General features: G+C 51.3%; 1 protein-coding gene across 6 annotated transcripts in view; it reads right to left on the reverse strand.

The window, feature by feature from the left end:
- Window positions 1-8,310: 8,310 nt before the first annotated feature.
- The window catches only part of RFWD3 (ring finger and WD repeat domain 3), a 29,436-nt gene continuing 16,738 nt past the window's right edge, over window positions 8,311-21,008 (reverse strand). For all 6 annotated transcript variants that reach the window (XM_048078691.2, XM_048078688.2, XM_048078690.2 and 3 more), the window contains exons 9-14: window positions 16,201-16,429; window positions 14,847-14,997; window positions 12,618-12,794; window positions 11,522-11,736; window positions 11,052-11,269; window positions 8,311-10,000 (exon numbers count right to left, since the gene is read on the reverse strand). In XM_048078691.2, the coding sequence (XP_047934648.2) occupies window positions 9,857-10,000; window positions 11,052-11,269; window positions 11,522-11,736; window positions 12,618-12,794; window positions 14,847-14,997; window positions 16,201-16,429 (1,134 nt within the window). In that variant the 3' untranslated portion in view covers window positions 8,311-9,856. The remainder of the gene's footprint in view (window positions 10,001-11,051; window positions 11,270-11,521; window positions 11,737-12,617; window positions 12,795-14,846; window positions 14,998-16,200; window positions 16,430-21,008) is intronic.

Genomic DNA, 21,008 nt, shown 5'->3' on the forward strand with positions numbered 1-21,008 from the left:
GCCGGCGCGCCCCGCACGGCCCGGCCCGCCCCGCACGCACCGGCCCGCCCCCGCGCGGGGTGCGCTACGCGGCGCGGTGACGTCACCGCCGGGCGGCACGCCCCCGGGGGGGGTCAGCTTGGCCCCGCCCACCCGGCGCCCACCCTTCCCCCCCCCCCCCCCCCCCGCCCGCCATGATGGGTGCCAGCAGCAGCGTCCCAGAAGCGCTGACGCTGGTTCCCCCAGCCCTCCCGCCGGTCCAACCGCCCCCTACCACCACTGTCACCCACTGAACCACGTCCCCAAGCACCACGTCCAGCCTCTCCTTGAACACCCCCAGGGATAAGCCATGTCTCCAAGTAGAATCCTTGAATCACAAAGGTTGGAAAAGCCCTCCAAGATCACCTGGTCCAACCACCCCCCTACCACCACTATCACCCCACTGAACCATGTCCCCAGGCACCACGTCCAACCTCTCCTTGAACACCCCCAGGGACGGTGACGCCACCACCTCCCTGGGCAACCCGTCCCAACACCTGACTGCTCTTTCTGAGAAGAAATGTCTCCTCATTTCCAACCTGAGCCTCCCCTGGCACAACGTGAGGCCATTCCCTCTGGTCCTATCACTGGTTACCTGTGAGAAGAGGCCGACCCCCAGCTCCCCACACCTTCCTTTCAGGCAGCTGCAGAGAGCAACAAGGTCTCCTCTGAGCCTCCTCTGCTTCAGACTAAACACCCCCAGTGCCCTCAGCTGCTCCTCACAGGACTTGTGTCCCAGGCCCTTCCCCAGCTCTGTAGCCCTGCTCTGGACATGTTCCAGAGTCCTCAAGAATCCCCAAGCAACCATCACCATGGGCCCCAGTCACCTTCACAGCCCCAACTACCCTCACAGGGCCCAGCCACCAACATAAACCCCACCACCATCACCACGGTCCCCAACCATCTTCGCAGCCCCAAACACCATCACAGGCCTCAGCTGCCATCCTCAAGTCCCCAGCCACCGTTGTGGGCCCCAGGTGCCATCACAGGCCCGACTGCCATCAACATGAGGCTGAGGGAGCTGGGGATGTTCAGCCTGGAGGAGAGGAGGCTCTGGGGAGACCTCATTGAGGCCTTTCAGTACTTAAAGGGGTTTTATAAAAAGGATGGAGAGGGGACTCTTTACTTGGGTAGATAATGATAGGACAAGAGGGAGTGGGCCACTGGGTCTGCGTAGGCACCAGAGCCCTTCTGCCCCAGCTGGAGCAGGACACCTAAAATCAGCAGCTGTGAGTCCCCCGGCCATGGGACGTGTTTCTTAATGACCAATTAATAAGGGACAGGCACTGGACACAGCACCAGGAGCCACCTCGTTGCTCTGGCTGGTCTCAAACATCCACAGTGGTTTTCCACGGTGGCTTTCTGGTGGCATACCAACACTGCAGAATGGGATGTAGGGCAAAGCCACCAAGCAGAAACTAAACCAAACCACCGGGACCCAGGGCCTGTCTGTTTTTCCAGCAGGCTCTGTGCTGAACGTACAACTTCCCAGGTCTCTGGGTATTTTTACAGTTTTAAAGAAACTTTTACAGATTTAAAGAAATCATGATGTTTTGCCACGTGCAATACTCGCAGGCCAGCTGAACCTCCAAGCGTAGAGTCACAGCTGCAAGGCTAAAAATGGCATACGTGTGACTTGGAGAAGCAGAGAGGAGGAAAGCAAAGCTGGCTTGTGGGAAGATGAGCGACAGGCAAGAAGAGGAGATGGGGAGAGGAGAGGAGCTGCAGGAGTCCCTGTAGCAGAGAGGAGAAGGGGCTGAAGCCAGCACGGCAGAGAGGGGTTGACGGGGAAGGGGACAAACTGGGGAGAAAGCAGGATGGAGGAAGGGGGACGGCAGCGTGCCGGCCCCCACAGCTGCTGAAATCGCTGCCACCAGCTCCCACTCGGGTGTCCTCATTTACAGCGCGAACCACGTGCACTGGTGCTTGCCAAAACGCTGAACTGGAGCCGCTGGCGGCGAGAGCAGGGAGCTGAGCTTCAGGCATGCTCACGATTCTGGCAAAGCGGTCTGACCCTGGCCGTCCCACACCAGGCATCCAAAATTCGTGCCCAGTCTTTGCTTTAAATCTCGTTGTGTGCCTCCGTTCCCATCTGTGGAATGGGGCTAACAACGCCGCTGTTCTCAGAGGGGTATTGTGGAGACTCTTCAAAGTCTGAGAAGCTCTTGGCTATACAGATGGAGGACATAGGAAAGCCCTTGAGAAAATGGATAATTTGATGCCTAAAGCTGGGTTTGACTAGTGTGTAGCATGGAAAACTTGAGGCCAGCTATTGAACGAAGAAGAAAAAAACAAAATATCAAAGAGCTGCTCATTGCTCCAGCCAGGATGCTCATGCACAAGGGCTCATGGCACTCATGGGATCTTGCATGGACACACCTGTGACCCCTTCGGAGGGACTGGGCTTTGTCCCTGCTGCCCACAAGAGAGGCCACTGCACCAGGGTGCCCCTGACCCCAGAGCCAGCACAGCTCTTGCGCAGGACCCTCAGCTTCAGGGCTGGGATTTGGCATTTCACACTTAGCGTGGTGCTGTTAGGGCTCCATCTTCCCCCATGGGGACAGAGAAAAACAGGTGCCCCCATAAGAGTCATCTCATTCCCAAAGCAGGGATCTACAACGGGTGAGATGAGCCAAGCTCTGCAAGTTCTGACAAAGGTGATAGAGGGGGGTCAGAGTGATTTGCTCAAGATACCAGTGGCGACAGACAGACAAAATGAATGTTTCCACCCTCACTACATGCATTGGGTCGAGTAAGAGAGATTAGGTGAAAAGATATAAAGAATAAAGCACACACAGAGACAGCAACTGTGCCCTCATGGATGAGAAGTAGAAGGAAAGGGTGGTTGCAAGAAAAAAATGAGTCAAAAAAGGGCGATTTCAGGGAGCTTGCTTGCCCTCTGCACCATGAGCAAGAAATTTCTGCATTCAGAAATACCACCAGGTTTCCTTGCAGCCTGGGCTTTGGCCCTAAACCCTCCTCCTGGCCAGCAGCCTGGAGCATGGGCAGCCATCAACCCCAGGCTTGGAAACGAGAGGGAAAGGAGATCAAACAAAGTCCTGCGTGCCTGCATCGCTACTCCCACAGCCCCACAAGGGGGGTTTTAGCCCAGTGCTGCCAGCTGAGACACCGAAACATCGGGGCTAACCCCGATACCGCTGCAGCTTTCCTGGGCCTTGGCTGGCCCCCTCTCACAACCGGTTTCACCCCAAAAGATTAAAGTGCCCAGCCACACTGCGTGGCAGCTGACCGCGATCTGCCCGGTCACACACCAGCTTCAGTGCCAGACCAGCTGAAAGCGGTGCTACAAGCATGCAGCTTCCCCTGGGAGCAGCGTCTTGGTAATGCCACAGCTCCTGCCTCTCTGGGAGCCAGACCTCTGAATTCCATGGTAAAAAAAAATCTGTTTTGAGGTGTGGTTTTGTTTCACAGTCAGTGTTTTTGCAGTGCCTCCTGCCATGGCTGCAGGTGCGGGGCTGCTGCACCAAACCCAAAATCTCACCCCGAATGCTGCAATGCTGCTGCAGTGGTGGATGGCAAAGCCCTGGCACAGTCACCCTGCAGCACCTGCAATGCAGCTCGGGGATAGGTGAGACCTTCCTGCCTCCAGCAGCATTTCCAGTCCTCCTGGAAAGCGCAACAAAATCTTCAGGATTGCCTCAGGAACACGTTGGGTTGGCACCAGCCTGCTGCAGGCGGCACATCCACCCAGCCCTGCTCACCTCCAGCATGCAGAGCGCAGCGCTAACGGGCAAAAGGGCTCATTTCGGTGGCCAACATCCAATATGGGACCTCCCTGGCCCCACTTGATGAAGATAATCGTAATAAAAAACCCTGTACCATCAATACCTTGCACAACACGTGCAAAATCAGTGTGTGAACTGGTCAGACTGGGAGCTTTCCCCAGTGCTAAACCAGCAGGACGGAGCAGGTCTGGCCCTCACCAGGATACATGCTCACCCCACAAGGACACGGCTCAGCCAGTGACCGAATTCAGGCACCACCAGGGCTCTGCGTGAGCCCTGCTATGGGGCTACTGCAGCTCCCCTGCAGCTGGCCCTTTCGGCAGCCCCATGCATAGCCACGTTTTGCTGCCTCGCTTGCCCACTGCTTGCAAAGGGACCAAGCCAAAGCAACCTCTGGCCGCAGGATGCCCTCAGATCATAGGGGGGGGGCAGGGAGGAGGGTTCTAGTAGGCACAGGCTGGTTTTAGCCAGTTTCTCTATTTGTTTTTAGGCATTTCTGGTCCTTAGCAGGCTAGCTAGCAGGGCTCACCATGGCCAGGTTGCTATACGGCAGCTTCCTGGGAACTAGGTCACGCAACGGGTATGGTGGGATGAGGAAAACTGGAAGGGAAGAAACAATAGAAATAGCCCCAAATGAGCAGCACAACGTGGTGGAAGGACAACGCTCTCCACTTGGAGCAACAAAAGCTCAAAGAGCCCACGCGTGCCAAGCTTGGAGGGCTCCCCCTCCTCCCCACAGGGCCAGGGCCAGCATCTGCATCCTGCCCCTGGGGACGGACGCAGCCCTGTCCCAGCAGCTTCGTCCCAGGGCCGCATCCAGGTGGAGATGCGGAGATGCAGGGGAGGGAGGTGGGTGAGCTGGCAAAGCCCCCGTACTTCTTGCACTCGATGCTGGGAAAGCGGTGCTCAGAGAGCAGCTTCGTGCTGGCACCCGGGGGCTGCGCAGCTGGAAACACTTAAAAACAAAAGCCAGCAAAATCCACCCCGCGCTTGGCAGCCGATTGGAAGTTATTGGAAAGGCTTGCCCAGCGCGAGAGCTGGCTCCGGTCCTCCATCTATCGCAGGACCAGGAGGAGAGGAGACGCAGAGCTTCCTTCTCCCCGCGCCCTCAGGAGCCCTCCGGAGTTGATTTTGACAAGCAGCAGCAGCCCTGGTCCTGCCGAGATTCCTGCGCTCATGGGAAACCTCCTCCCCAGCCTCGGGCTGTAGGATCCTGCACACCCTGTCCCTGAAGGAGCATTTCATAAAGAAGAGCCCCACACTCGCTGTGCCCACGCAGCAAGTTCACCAAGGAAGAGAGATTTCTTTGTGCATAGCGACATCTCTGCCCGTGCTGTAACCCCAGCGGCTCATTGCGAGAGCAGCCCAGCTCCCAGCACCCACATGCCACGATTTAAGGGTTTTTACCACCAAGGCTCTCAGCACTTGCGGACACCTACTGTTGTAGGGGCAGCACACCCGAGTCTCACCGCTTCAAGCAACAAAACGCGGCCACAAGCTTCACAGAGCGAGGCAGGGGCCAGTGTGCCTCTCGCTCCTTCCCAGCAGCGCCTCGCCCTCCAGCTCATCCCCTCGGGGAGAAGAAAAAAAGCTCATCCTCGGTCTGCGCAGGGCAGCTCGTCCAAGCTTTAATTGGATGCAGACCGCTCGCTCCCGTGGGCACGGTGCCGAATCTGGGCTCGGCCACCGAACAGGGCTGGGGCTCTCCCTTTGCACGCAGACTGCCTCCCTCCGGAGCTCGGGGTCCCCACGGCTTCAGCACTGCCTTTACCAGGGGATGGCCAGCTCCACTGAACACAGGGGGTCGTAACCCCTCATGGGCTGTACTGTGGTGGCCAAGGCTGCAACGCTAGCCTGGTATTTTGTGATTTCTTTGCACAACGTGCACAAGTTCACCCCACTTTGTCCCATCTCCTGTTGCAGGCCATGGTCTTCTTACACCTTCGCTTGGCCACATTAGGAAATAACCAGACCACGGCCAGGTTCAGCTTCCGAGGGAGTTGCGGACAAACAGGAGACAACATTCCAGCTACAGCCTTCGTACAGGGGAGCCTCATGCCTCCTGCACACAGCTCTTTATAGGGCCTGACGTGACATTCAAGTTTTGCACGCTGTTAACCCATCTTCGCTTCACGAAGCGTCAGAAGCCCCAGGTCATTTCTGCAGAGCCGGGTGCTCCCCCCATTCACACAGCTCTGTGCTGCAGTCAGCGCTCACCTCTCCAAAAAATAAAAAGCCAGCAACTTTGCAGCCCTTCCTCCCCTGTGCCACAACTCCTTCCCCGTCCTGCTTCTGCCTCCCTGAGCGCCCGCTGCTGCTCCCAGGGTGACGCCGTCCGGGGGGCTCGCTCCCGTCCACCACCGCTGCCACTAGCAGAAACCCCAGGGCGAGACCTGCTGCAAGACTAACCCCTGGGGAGCCCCAGATTAATCATGCTTCACCAGGTGGGATAACCACTGAAATTTGTTTGAGGCACTTTGTGTTGACCAGCACAGACTAGACGTGGCCTGTTACCTGCTAGCTGTGTCCCAAGGTCACTTTGAGGATTAGATAAATATTTTAGGGCATAGCTCACCCCTTCCTCTATTTTTTTACTACTTTTCCAAGAGATGGGATAGGAGCAACATCCCGCATCCCCTTGGTGCTCTCAAGAGACGCTGCTACTGCTCCAAGATGTTATCAGTCAAGGCCCTGAGCACCATCCTCCTGCAGGCACCTGAGCGCGCTGCAGTGGCAGGGCGCCCACAGGTCGCATTGCATCCAAGTGCAGCTGATCTTTCTTTTTAGCGAAGACAAGTAAACTGAGCAAGAGACGTTTCTGCCTTTTCAGCATTGTCTCTAAATATCTTCAGATCATCTCAAAGGGAAATAAGCGATAATTTTTGAGCCAGGCTGAAGTCAATGCAGGCTGTTTACGCCAGTGTGCTTGATTTCACAGGCAGAGCAGGCTGAGAGGGCTCGTTGTCTCCATCACAAAGCAGAGCAGAAGCCCAGGTCTGTTAAGGAATTCACTGCAATTATTAAAAAAAAAAATCTGCTAACCTCCATTAGCACAAGATCTTGCCCCTTCCCCATGCAAACAGAACTAAACGCCAGTGGGATGCTCTGGTTACTTCAGTGAAACAAGACTCAGATTGAGCTTCTCGTTTTGCTTGATGCATTGCCTGGCTTTAATCCAATTCGATTTGGGACACGCGAAATCGCTGCTTCTCCTCCCTCAGGCTCAGCCAGAGCCAGGCGCTGCACTGCCAGGTCCTGCCGCGTGTACACGCAAACCAGGCTGCTCTGCTCTTCTTCGCTCACCCCTTCGTTACTAGCGCTCCCGTCTTCAGCAGGAAGTTATTCCTGTGGAAATGTCACCCCTGAGCCACCACAGCCCCACGGCTCAAAGGCGAGGCTGGATGCTGGGACCGTGAAGTCCCGGGGGGCAGGGGACGAGCTGGCTGCCTCCCGCATGGGCTTTCTGCTCGCATCGTTCCAGGATCATGCAGGACCGCTCCCGCTGGGCACGCTGCTGCGCTGGGCCCCATGTGCAGGGAGCGCAGCGCTGCCCAGCTTTAATCACATCGACCACGGGAGCTGCCAGCGTGCTGCCCTGCTCTGCCACAGCGAAACCTTCCCAGAGACAGCAGCAGAAACAGCCGCAGAGCAGCTCGCTGCCTCCCAGGCCGGAGAAGCCGCTCAGCCTCTGCCGACAGCTGCCCTGCACTGTGCAGGCACCGATCCCCGCACCGGCCCCTTTGACTCCAGACAGATATGAGCACGTATTTAATTAACACGTTTGACCTTTCATCAGTTCTCGGTGCAGACAGCTTTCTGCACGCCATTTAGGGGCTCCTTCCTGGAGCCTGCTGCAAATCTGTGACTCGGACAACATACAAGGCTCTTCACATCTAAAAATCTTTGAAAAAAAATCTCTCAAACTCTAGATTTGAAAACAGAGAACATGAAAGTATCTTCCATTCATTTACTATTTTAATAGAAATTAAGTTCTCTTACTCCTGCAGGGCCGTATTAAAAATAGAGAACAAGTGCTACCTAGAAATGCAGAAGCTGGGCAGTCTTAATTCCTTTCTTCCCTGTATATATATAAAAATTTCCATTTTTTTTTTGGTCAGAGTTAAGGGCTACAGCTGACTGGGCATAAATACCTCAAAACAGTCAAGAACAAGTATGGTTGTGGGGAACCGCTTGGTGCTCCTGGTTTCAGCCGGTGTTACCAGAGACCTTCTCATAACGTTATTCTTTCAAGACCATTGTTAAAATGCCAAAAAGGCTCACACTGAGTTTATTTCAAGTTAAAGGGCTGCCCCAGGTACGCAGCCCAGTTCTGTTCAGCCCTCTCCTTCCCCTGGCCTGATCAGAGAAGCGTGGTTCAGGACTCTTCCTTCACCAACAGCCAACCCTTACTGCAGCCTGAACCTTGGTGCCGCGTGGAAACAGTACAAAGCATGAGAAGGCTTACCTGCGATGGGGACGCTCCTCCATACTCACAAAGTACACCACATACTGCTAAGATGCATTTCTAAGATATGGCAGCACCAGCTATATTTGAAAAACACTTTATTTTTACAGTGTATAAAAGTACAGAAAGACTATTGTACAGAAAATACAAAGTTGAGCAGAGATCTGTCTCATTTGTTAGAGGTACGACAAACGGGCTCACCCTGCATACATCCCAGGCTCCAGAAAACCAACCTGTGCTGGCAGTTTAAGTGGTAACACACTCGCCCTGCCCACGACAGATGCTGCTTACCTCAGCCAGAGGCAGAGCTGTGCCTAGGGACGTGTTTCCAGCACAGAAACTTGTCTTGCGGCTTCTCCAACATCCTTGCAGTTTTGCTTTCCCTACACAAAATGAAACCTAAGTCCCGTTTCACGATCTGACTTGGAAGTGAGCACTCTCACGCCCGCAGCATATTTACAGGAAAGGTGCTAAGAATCCCCCGGACCTGGCCAGGGCTCATACCCCGATGCACGGCCCCACACGAGGCACTACGGGGCTGGCTCGGCTTCACAGCAGCGACGCTGCAGCACACGCACGTACCGGGGCAGCCGGACGCCGCCTGGGACTGGCAGCTAGGATTTAAGGACAGCAAAGGGTCACTGAAAGGAAGCTAATGAAATCCCTGAGTTTCCATGTTTCTCAAAGCCAAGGAGGAGGGGGGGAAGTCAGCGATCTTTTCCGAACTACTGCCTGTTTCAGTGCATCAGTGTCTTCAAGGAAGGACACCGTGAACTGCAGCAGGCAGCAGCACAAGAATTATCTCCTGCTCCTTACCTTTAGTTCTCCAGGAGTAGAGTTTCTATTTTCCACAACCAAACTGCCCAAGTTTGCTTGGACGTTGGCGGTGGGTGAAGGGGGAATAGAGAAGGGGAAGGAAACGGGTAGAATTCAGGAATTACAGTGCAAAATATATGCTTATGGGGAGAGAAACAACACAACCCACAAAGAACCTGGCTCTCCACAGATTTTGCAAGCCCGTTCTCTCCATGGCCACGACACAGGGCCTCTCCTCAGTAGGAACTGCCAACTGCCTTTGCCCTTGACCGTCAAAAAAAGAACATGGGAGCACGTTCTCTGAAGTAGCGAACTCGCTTTTACACCAAGTATCAGCAGCGCTAGTGAGATGCCAATATCGCCGCCTTTTCATCACCCAGTAATCACAGCAGGACTCCATGTGAAAGTACAGTGGGAGTCTCAGGTCTTCAAGTTCCTTTTATTTTGTCGATTCGTAGAAGAGACGCGCAAATCCCTGCGCTCTCTTCACACTGGAGAAGAGTGCAGCAACACACACTGGAGACAGGCCAAGAATTATTGCTGTGCTGAGGCAGCTTGCTCAGGTCGACTGAAGAAAATTGACCAAAGAAGAAATAACAACAGACCTAAAAAGGAAGATGGAGGAAGAAGGGAACCGCCGCAGGCACCTGCGTGTCCTAGTTCCTGACGACTGCCAGAAAAGTGCTGTGGCAGCTCCCGTCTCCTGTGAGCAGCACGTGCAGGACAGCTGAGCGCGGGACTGTGCTGTTGCTGTGGGGTTCAGCAGCAGCTCGCCTGGAATCCCCCGGGGCAGGCACCGCAGGGAGCACGCTCACTGCCACTTGTAGATATTCACCATCTTCTCGGTGAGCGTGGCCAGCAGGTGGGTTTGGTTCACCTCCAAGGGGCAGATGTCCAGCACGGGCAGGTCAGCCTGCAGCTTCTGCAGCAAGGAGCCACTGCCGGCATCCCAGAGCTGTGCGACAGAAAAGGTCAAGGCCTGCAGGGTTTTCCCCTCCCACCCAAACCAGAGCTTCTCTCCCCAAAGAGAACTGCTCCCCCCCCCCGCCCCGGTGTGGACAGCCCTCATGTCTGGAGGACGTCGTCCATGGAAGGGTGCCGCTCCTGGCTATCCTTGTCCTGAAGAACTGCCTCTACTGGATCATTCCTACCAGTCCCTGAATAAGCCAAAGCTGGCTCTTCCAAACAGCCTGTGTTCTGCTATTCGCCTTCCTCGCTTCCTTCAGGATCTTGAGCTCCACTGTGGCCAAGGCTGCTGCCGATTGTCACATCCCTGACTATTTCTTGTTTGCTGAAGAGCAGACTTAGGAAAGCACTACCTCATCTGGCACTTCAGTTAGGGAGAGGTTCCTGACAGTCTCCAGAAACATTTCTGGATTGCCTGTGTCTTCTTGTGGTGCCCTTCCCACAAGTGTTAGGGACGTTCACACACCCCTAAAAAACAGCCTGCAATCTGCAGACTTTCCTCAAGTTCCTTGAGGAGGCCTTTGTCTGCTTTCACAGCCTGCTTGGGTAACAGGCTCCCACCACGATGCCACCCCTATGCCTCTCTTCTGATCCCAACTCAGCTCTCCTGCAGCCTGCTGTCTGTGCTCTGCACCTCAGCTGCTTTTCCACAGGAAGGACAACCCTTCTCCTCCCCTCCCTCTTTCTTAAGAAGTCTGTGTCCACCCCTCACAGCACTTTCTGCACTGCTGTCCCACCACGTCTCAGTTTCTCCAGTCGTGCCTAGCGCTCGGCAGCGACAAGATGCCCGACTACCTTCCTGTGAAACGCCAGGGGCTCGCTGCCTATGTTCCTTCCGGTGGACGTGGACCACAGGCTGATGTTGGCCAACATCCCACGCTATCAGAAAGTGGCTACAGGCAAGCACAACATGCCAGCCTGCACAGGGGAGTGCTCGTGACAAAACAATTCCTACCAAAACACACAGATGCTGTGACTGATAAGGTTTCCCTAAGAACTGCAATAAAACCCTCCACCCCACTGAAAGGAACAGAAAATACCATGGCAGAATTAGATGCCTCGTCGCCAGCGCACACAAAGATGCTGCCATCCTCCTCCGGGCTCTGAAAAATGGCGTTCTTGGTCAGCAGCTTGCAGGTGGGCCCAGCACTGAAAGTCTGCACCGGGTTAGAAGAACACACCACGTCTTCCGAGGCTTCTGTCAGCGGGCTGCAGGTCAGTTCCATCATGACACAACGCACGCACGGGTTGCTTTTACCTGCAAAAATGAAGAGAAGGCCTTTGAAAAATTTATTTGTGGACAAACTTAACTGTAGGAAGATGAGCAAACCACCTCACAGCTGCCTCCTTTTGCCCTCACCCTTTTATCTATGTGCAGATGCCCATTAACACAGCTAAGGCAGGTTCTACATTTTCACAGTGTGCTCAACCCCAAAGTTACTGAGAAACCCAGGTATCTGGGCAGAGCATCGACAAAAAAAGCCCACTGTAGATTCACACCGTTACGTACTGGGCCTGTAGGTTGCGAGGCAGTGCCGCGTGCTGATCTCTGTCTGAATATCAATGCATCCTCCTGGTTCCAGCAGCAGGTGATGAGGCCGGTAGGAGTTGCCAGCCTTCTGTTCCCAAAAACAGGCTCCTTCCAAGGTCCCAGCTAGTATCCCACCGTAAGGCAATGAGGCCGAGGCCATCCGGGGCAGGTAAGACAGCGACACCATGGGGCACCTGAAAGCATGATTGGCAGGAGTCAGTGCTGCCAGCTGTGGGCGTGCTGCTGTTCTGCCTTGCTGCTGCAGAGCTACCACAAAGGAAGGACCTGAGACAGGCTACGAAATGGAGCCCCAGTGGGTTTGCCAAAGGTAAATGAAGTTCAGCAAAACACTGTCCTATGTTTTAAGTGGGAATCAGAGAGCATACACCAGCTGTGAAAAAAGATTCACAGCTTTGACACCCCAGACAGGGGGCAGCAGGGTTCAGCAGTCATCAGGACAGAACTTACTTGTGCAAGGGCCTTCCCTCACTGACGGGCAGGTCCCGTCCTGAGAGATGAAAGCAGCACCCCCAGGGTGTTTAAAAGCAACTTGACGTAGCCCAGAGACCCACCTCAGCCTGCCTTGCGTCTCATCTCTCAGCTTGTGATTGCCTTGGCCAACCAGCCTGTTTTGGTCTTCCCACTAAGCAAGTCCACACAGCTCACAGGAAATCCCTCCAGTACACCCTTTTAAACCACCACTTGATTCCCAGTAGAAGAGATGGAAGCACCAGGGCCTTACACCTCTCTGTAATTTGTGCTTTTCTACATTAAACGCTAAACCCAGCTCCAAAACCGAGCCAGTTCTACTACTTAGTTGTAGGAGTGCTGGGTCCGTTTCTGACTGCTGCATGCTTTAACAAGACGCAGTGGCCAGGGAACCCTACCAAGTTATGCACGTACCGTGCAAGCTTATGGGAGGCTTCTCACATCTGTGAGAAGTCTGAATTTTTGAGCAACAGATTCACATAAAACAGTTTAGATGATTACAATTGCTGTATGATTTGTGGAGGAAGCTGAGTTTAGCTTCCCACATATTAGTAAAGTTGAGGAGCAGCAAATCCTTATGCCTTACCTGGACTTCTGAGGGACCAGTTCCTGGACATGGGAGTTAGTGTCTCTCAAATCATAGATCATGATGGAGCCGTTGACCAACCCAGCATAGATGTAATTTGTGTCATCAAGACACCAGCAGCAGCTCCAGACAGGACGGCCAGTATGGTATGTCTGTACCACAGTGTTTGTTGCCAAGCTGCAAGAGAAAACCAAAATGTTGGCCCTTTGCACGAGCATCTACGCATAAGAAAGTAGCATAATTAAGGCAACAAATCTAGCTTTTAAGTCTTTAGAAAGAAGCCTTAGATTTCCTTAGATTGAATTCTGAATTAATTCTTCCTGTACTCCATATGCGAATCTGGAAAACCTAGACAGAATAATCGCTTTGATATTGTTTGTGAAGTAATTTACAATTCTTCCAGGCCAAGGCTCCCTTTTCCAGATTGATCTTCAGAGACTGGGGAAGGAAGCCTCAGAGCAGGGTCTCAGCTGCCTTACTGGAAAAAGAAATTTAAGTTACTTTTCCTGGAAACAATTAGAGAAACCACTCTAGTGTAATCCCGTAATACTGCATATTCCTGACATCACAGCTCTCACCTCTTCAGATTACGTCTCATTAATCATTTCCCTCTTTTTACATGAGAGGGACAATACTTATGCCTCAAAAGAAACCAGCTTAAAACAAGAGTGAGAGCAAGTGGGGTAAAGACTGTAAAAAGCACATTTATAGCGTTAATTCTTTAGAAACTCAAGGAACTCTTCCTTTGTGGAAGGCTGAAGAGAATACATGGAGGGGAACAACCCAGAAGAGCAGACAAAGTTATGTCAGATTAGAACGTATTTGCCAAGGGTGGTATTGTCAATGCAGGCTCAGCACACTGAGTCTAGTGAGGGAGAGAAGAGAACACACATTGCAGTAACTCTGGGTATCCTTTAAAGCACACAGGTTTTTCCTTGGGGAAGCCAATTACGTGCAGAACTCCGGAGAAGTCATTTCTCCCAGGTAAGTATAAGGGGAACGACCACAAAGACAAACCTGGCTGGTAAAAACTGACAGGGAGTTTTGTCTTAGAACAGCAGCTAGTTAAAAGTCAGAAACAAACCGACAAGAAACCAAACCCACCAACGCCAGAGCTTCGGTGTTATTTTTAAACACTCACAAGCAAGCACAAGAGACAATGACATCGTGGATGACTCCTTTTGGTAGGATGACTAGGAAATCAGTAACTACAGAAGACAGATGACCAAAGGGGGGCTCTTCTTTCAGGCAGGGACCGGCAGATGACTGAAGATGCTGCTGAAGCAAGCACTTAACTGCAACACGTACTGGGATTGAGCACAAAGGCAAGAGGATCACAGGTTCTCATGCAGCCAATCAGGCAGTGAGAGACAGATGTGGGAGTCAAGTGTCTGAGCAGGTTCTCTGACACAAAGCCTCTGCAGATTAAACCATGAAAAGAATTCCAACTGAGGAGGCTGGTAGCCTGACGTGCTGGCTTTAGCATCAGAGACAGGCAGGTTGTTTACTTTTTACTAGTCTAACAAGCATTGCAACGTGGTACTGGGAACGGGAAAGCAAGCATTCTTCACATTTTTGTTATAGTGTTAAGTTCTCCTCATTATTTCACACAGGGGAAAGAACTCAGTCGTATGACACACCCTGTCTAACCCTATTCTGACAGACATGCATAAAGATGTTACTTGAACTCGGTGAGACCAACCAGCCAGCCAGCTTGTGAAGCAGCTTACACCTGAAGGGCAGCACAGAGTAGCAAGAAAACACTCATATGCTGAGAACTCCACCAGGACTGAAGCAATTTCTCTCCCAGCCTCTGCATAATTAGCTTCCAACCTGCTGCTTGAAGTCTCTGCTAGCTCAGTGCAGGAACAGAAAACCAAGCGAACAGTAAATTTCACATCTATACTTTACACTGCACTTGTTCTCAACAGAACTGGGCCAATCTCTGCTGAATGACTCGTTTTCCACCAAAATCTACCCAGGGAAGGCATTGGACAGGTAGCTCCAGAATACCTCCACCTAAAAGACCTGAATGCAAACAAGTCTTCCCCTCTGTCAGTTCCCGCATCAGGAAGGATACGCAGACACACCGACCTCATCTTACCGGCACCTTTTGGAAAGCAGAACAGCAAGCACTACAAGACACACTTAAGGTGAGAGAGAACCAAATGCAGTTCTGCACAGAGCAGAACTCAGCTGGGAAACGCTGCTCTCCCCGGCAGGGCTCACCTGGTCAGTTTCAGAGTGTTGTCCAGAGCAGCAGAGAGCAGCAAGCCGTCCGCACGACCGCCGAAAGCCAGCCCCCGAATCTGTTTGCTGTGGATGGGGATGTACTGACTGCTCTTCAGGTTGGCCACGCTCACCATCTTAACACCACAGCCTGTCAGGGAGACAAACCAAGCAGGTTATCATGAAGCAGACATATGTGTAAGGCAGACCACTGACCGGCCACTGCCAAGGAGCCTAGAAGTGGCAATTCCACATCCAAACTACAATTTCTGTACAGACACATTCATCCTACCACAGGTTTCGAAGTTTTTTGCTGTTCTGGATAAGAGTTGCCAGAAATCATTCTTTAGTTCGAATGGCAATAGTGCGAAATCCTTCAGGACCCAAGCCAGCAAAAGCAAACTCAGTGTAAGAGTTCTTGCCAGAAGGGCCTGCTGCTCTTTAGCCGGTTTCTTCAAAGACATTCTAGCCTAGCTGGAAGCACGCACAGCAGAATTACAGGGCAATTTAAGAGAACGAGTGTCACTGCAAAGAATGGTTACAGGTGAACTTAACCTACATGCCACAAAGCCTCCATACAGAGAGGAATTCCTCAGCTCCAAAATGCAGAAAAACTAAGGCCAGCCAAACGCAGAAAACAATTCTGTTAGGCCTATAGATAAGGCACATTAATCTCTAAGCCATTAACCAAATAAAGTAAGTTTCATCATCCAGAAAGCATGAAAGTGCTTTGCAAATAAAGTCTCTCAGACTCCTAATGCCACATCTTCATTGTAACAGGAAGCTGGCACAGGCCCAGCCGTCAGCTCGCTTGCCCCTGGCCGTAACGAGACGGGAACAGGGCTGCCCATGACTCCTCGGCTTCCTACTCCCCCACTGGGAGACAGGGCTCCAGCACTCGTATTAAAAGTCTTTTTTTTTTTTTTTTGAAGTCTGTTGACAGACCAGCTGCACGTGGATCAATCCACCTACTGAGTGGGGAGCAATGTTTCTCACTCAAGCGCTGGAAGCTTCTCTGCCGGCCCTTGCGTGCTGACCTCTCGCTGTCTCACTCCCCTTTGCCAGGAGCATCGCACACGCCTGTCACCTTCCTGCAGATGTGGCACTTGAGCAGAAGAGCCTGAGATCCTCTGCTAGGATCCCGCTGGAGAAGTGAGGGGAGAGACAAGTCGCCTCACTAGGCAGAGGCTACCGAAGCAGAGAGAGATGAACCGGGGGAATCTTAGGAGCGTCCCCAGCTTACAAGGCACGTGGAAAGGTCAAGCCAGAGGAAGGAGCAAGCAGAAAACACGTTTCACTTCTGCGAGCCTCCAAATATCACCTACAAGCACCAGATCTCGACTTGCTTATTTACCAGGAATAAAAGTAGACTGTGGGGAAGGCTGCGATACCACGAGACAGCCCAGCGAGTCGCAGTATGCCATCACTCTGCAGTTCCCCGCCTGAGACACCACGAAGACCTTTTCCAAGTGGTACTTGCGCTGGCTTTGGCTGGAGGGGAGGCCACCTGGGAAGCCGGTGCGGAAGCCGCCAGGTTGCTGAGAAGCACTCGCGTTGTGCTGGGCCACCAGAGCCTTCAGCTCCTGCAAAGACAAAAAGACCTCAAAGAGCTTTAGTACTCCCCTGGAGATCCTGTGCCACCCGTTCCAGGTGCTCCGGGGGTGCTTGTTCTCAGACAAGGAGGGAGGATACAGGCAGCTCCACTTCCACACTGTCCCTGAAGCGCTGGATTTCCAAGTCCCCTGGCTGCGAGAACAACAAAAGCACTCAGCAGGCTCTGCAAGCACTGGTAGAATCTTCTCCAAGTCCGTTACTGTATGTATTAGACCCCATGGAAGAGAGGGCTCTTGGGCAGCAGATAAAAGCCAATAACAATTATTACCAGATCAATGCTGTTTAGAAGAGAACGAGCTGCCAAGTATTACATGCCGCTCAACCGCAAGAGACAGTCAATTAGAAGCATTTTCCAGAATTTCCAGAATACCTCCCCCCACCCCAAAGGCCCTAGTTTCAACGCAGACTGACTTGTTTCCTGCAACACCCTCTATTTAATGAGGATGACCCTGTTCTTGTAAACCCTGGCCGGCAGATTCCAGGAACAACAACTCTCAAGGGCTCCAGCCTCGTTTTCTGCTTCCTCCCCCCTCTCCCTCAGCTGAAGCATGCTCAAGGATGCTCGGCAGAGCCCTTGCCAGGGACAGCTTCCACCAGAGCATCAGCAACAAACAAGGTTTTCCTAGAGTTCCTCCTTCCTCAGAGATCTGCAGGGTGAAGTGGCAGTGTGAGGAGCAGCACTTTTTGGTGAATTTGAGTCACAGTCAAAGACAACGTCCCCAGAAAGCGTCCTGACCAAGTGGGTGTGCTCCAAGGGCAAACGCCAGGCAGTGCGGTACCCCAGGGCATCACAGGGAGCGTATACACACACACAGAAAATTGCTACTTGCTTTCTGTTGTCTGAGCAACATAGATTATGCTTCAAATACTCCATAATTTTTAAACGATTAAGGGCCACGAGAGTGATATTCTGAGCGTATTAGTAGGTTGCGAGCTAGCTTCAGTATTGAACCAGCCACCACCACTTAACTCACACTGAAGCAAAGGCAACGAATCTCAGAGAGGGAAGACCAGAGATCAAGCTCTGCGTCAACAGTTGTCATCAAGCCCTACAACTTTGGAAAATGGCTCAAGAGGAGAGCAACTCTGGTATTTTCCGGAGGTCTGATCTGTCTTGCATCAAATGGCTTCCAAATTCTCTGAGGGAATAAAGAAAAAAAAAAAAAAACTTGAAGACTCAAGAAGATCCCGTTAAAACAAGCAAAGACAAAATGTGGGGAGGAAGCAGAGGTACAGGGGGTGCCAGGACGCTTACAGTAGAAACTTCTGTAGCTTCAGGCTTGGAGTAAGCAAGCAGTGAAAACACAAGGAACTTCCAAGAAAGCAACTTATAACCAAAAAATTAATAAGCTCTATTTCTCAAAGGCAGGAGGGTGCCGCTGCCACTGAGCATGAGAAGAGATTAAAATTATTTGTTGCTCTGGGGAGTTTGTAAAACTCTCCTTGTCACCTGCACTCAACACTTACATTTTTACATGAGATATTCATTAAGGCAGGCAGTTAAAAACTGTCAGTACAGCATCTAAACACAACGGACAGAGCCAGCAGAACCAGGAAGCCTTACTGGAGACACATCACTGAGGTGACTAGAAGCGTTGCACCAAAGACCAAACCCTGCTGACTGTGCTCAAAAGGACACTTTTGGCAGCATAAGCTGATGCCTTCCTCTGGAATGCTCTGAAGACTTCTCCTGGCCCCTGCTGTTGCCTGAGGGCCTGGAGGACATGCTCATCCCTGCGCACCCACCACGACTGCTTCCTAGATCCCAACTTAGTGCCGCTTAGTGTTGAGTGAACATTCAGGGAAGGAAGGGAAGAGACAGCCAAGTTCCTCCTGAGGAGTATGCATGAGAAGCAGAAACGGGAGAGGACAGAACGAGAAAGAAAACAGCCAGCTACAGCCAGTTTTCTGTCGCGGATTGGGTTACGGTGGCAGCAGCTGACCCAAAGCTTACAGACAAAGGCAGTTATCAGATGACAGCCACCCTTTGGCCGCGCTCCCACAGACCTCTCAGGGAAGTCACGCCTGCCATCCTGCACTACAGCCTCAGCCTTGCATTTAATAGAGATAAACGCGTGACCCTACAACCTCCAGCTGCAGCGCAGCACTGCAGGCTCTGAACCTGAACCAAGGGAGGCTGCAAACAGCATTTTAATTGGCCTCACTGCAAGCAGCAGCCGAAGGAAACGCCAGCTTTTCTTACTGCCCATAGATCTTCCAACACCCATTGCAGGTGAACAAAGATCACAAAGGTGAAAGATTTTTTTAAAATGAAATATAACAATTACCCTAACATTTTTCTAAAGTTATTAGGTTTGCATTTTTATTGCTGCCTTGACATCCAATTCCTTTCGGTTGCTCTGCAGCATAGAGAACTTACACTGAAAACCGTGGCAGATTTGGGAAGCGTACAGCAGCGGTTCACGTCTGGTTCCCTGGATCCTTGTGCTCACAGGGGAATAACTTCAGGCAAAAGCATGGCTTCAGCAGCACTGTTCCCAAAATATTAAAAGCCTTTGCCCACCACACAGCACAGAGCTCTCCCCAGTGTTGTTTCTGCATGTGAACTCGCCGCGTGTGCTGTGCTTTTTCCCAGTTTTGGCTAGTTACCCTGTCTCCATGCAACTGCAAGTTGCTTTACTCGTATTTCGATATAGCTAAAGACAAAGAGATATCCCTTTTCTAGCCTCATTCATCTTAAATACTTCAATAACAAAGCTGAAGCAAGCTCATCTTCATGACCCTAGTGGAGCAGAGAAGGGGAAAAAGCACACAAATCTGAAAAAGGGTCATAGCAAGAGACATGACAAAGGATGACCCAGCTCTCAGGTGCATTAATGACAGAAAAGGGCTCACACAACAGCTTTTTTGGGGGAAACTGGTGGCCCGTGCTTTCTGTAAGACTTAAGACACCAAGATTTGTATGCAACAAATGAGCATAGCTCTCCCAGTTCTGTGCAGCTGAACTTTTCCACATTCAGCCTCTGGATGTACAGGTATTTCACAGACTTCTTTTGTAATCCCACAGCACCGCTTTCCGTGGTGCCTTAAACCTTTCTATACCAATTAAACACAGTTCCTTGTATGACGAGTAACGCTGCTTGCTGAAAGCAGAAGGGCAGCAAACTTAAGACACGACAAGCTAAGTTCTTTATTAGATGCTAGGGAAAGAAGCTCTCACTGAGGACAGCCAGGCAGCGCATTGCCCAGAGAGGTTTTGCAGCCTACTTGTGGCCACTACAAACCCGATGGGCCTTTGCCCTAAGCAACCTAATGCCATGCTGAAGTTCCTCAGCTAGGGTTGGACTAGAAGCCTCCAGGGATCCCGTCCTGTCTAAATGACTCTCTGCAGGCAGTTGCTTTACTAGACGACCTCTCAGAAAATAAGGAACTGGTTAGGCATAACCTCAGAATATAAACCAATGGTTTAGCAACTTACTCTAGACTTCCTACTGATTTATGGCTCCCCAGCAAATTGTTTTTGCTTTGTTTTTTAAACTTCCAGTTCATTCACAGTATAGACAAGTACCTTGAAATTGCTTCCAGCATTCACATCAAGCACTACAGGACAGTGATGAATGCAGTATAAATACTGAACCAGAGCTTAAGAACACAGGGTACTTAATCTTTATAACGTGCAACTTCAGTTCAATTAGACTGGATTCTCTATCATTGAACACCAAAAGAACAGCAGGAAGATGCTATGGACCTGCAGTTTTATCTTATTTGCATCGTTCTTAAACCAAATTTTATAGTGGGCCAACTTTCTCATTCGCTCTGGTGATCATACCTGCCTGAATTCCTGCACGAAGCTGTAATTTATAAAGCTTTGTGTTACATCACATGGGAAAAATTGAGAAAAGGGGATGTTTCTTAATGTAAGATGTAAATAGCTAAGGCTATAAGAAAATCCGGAAGTAGAGGAAAGCATAGAAGAAACGAAACAGTACAAAATTAGACAAATTTATCATCTACTTCATACAACAACAAAAAAAAGTAGCAAATCGGTTGTGAAAGAGGCTACTGGAAAACCTAGAACTGGTGGAATATGCAAGATAATTCACAACTGGGAAGTACCAGCGAAGTCCACAGTTTTACAATCCTGTAAAAGCAGCCGTGACAGATTACAAAACATCACGGTGTTGCATGAGCCAGAAAGGAAGAGGCTGTTTAGCAACCAGTCATTTACTTTCAGTAATCTCTATTCTAAGGGGACAGAGGCGCTTCTTCGCAGCTGTTCAGCCGCAGCCTACCCTAATGACAAGCTCATGGCACCAGAAGGTGCTCCAGCTAAACATTGACTGATCTTCACAAGAAATTCAGTGGTTTTTTGTTTTGTTTTTGTAAATGGCCACAAACATACTTCCTCACAAACTATTTTTCAAAAACTCGACTATCTAGTGAAAATACATCATCCAAGAGATTTTCAAAGGTCATTTTGGTACAGTTAGAGAAAGATAAGGGGAACGCATTTGGCACTGTATTACCAGACCTTGCCAGCCACCACAAAACCTGAGCAACCTGCAACATCAGCAGCCCAAAGCGCCT

The sequence above is a fragment of the Anser cygnoides genome, chromosome 12, assembly GCF_040182565.1.
Source record: "Anser cygnoides isolate HZ-2024a breed goose chromosome 12, Taihu_goose_T2T_genome, whole genome shotgun sequence".
Classification (NCBI taxonomy): Eukaryota; Metazoa; Chordata; class Aves; order Anseriformes; family Anatidae; genus Anser; species Anser cygnoides.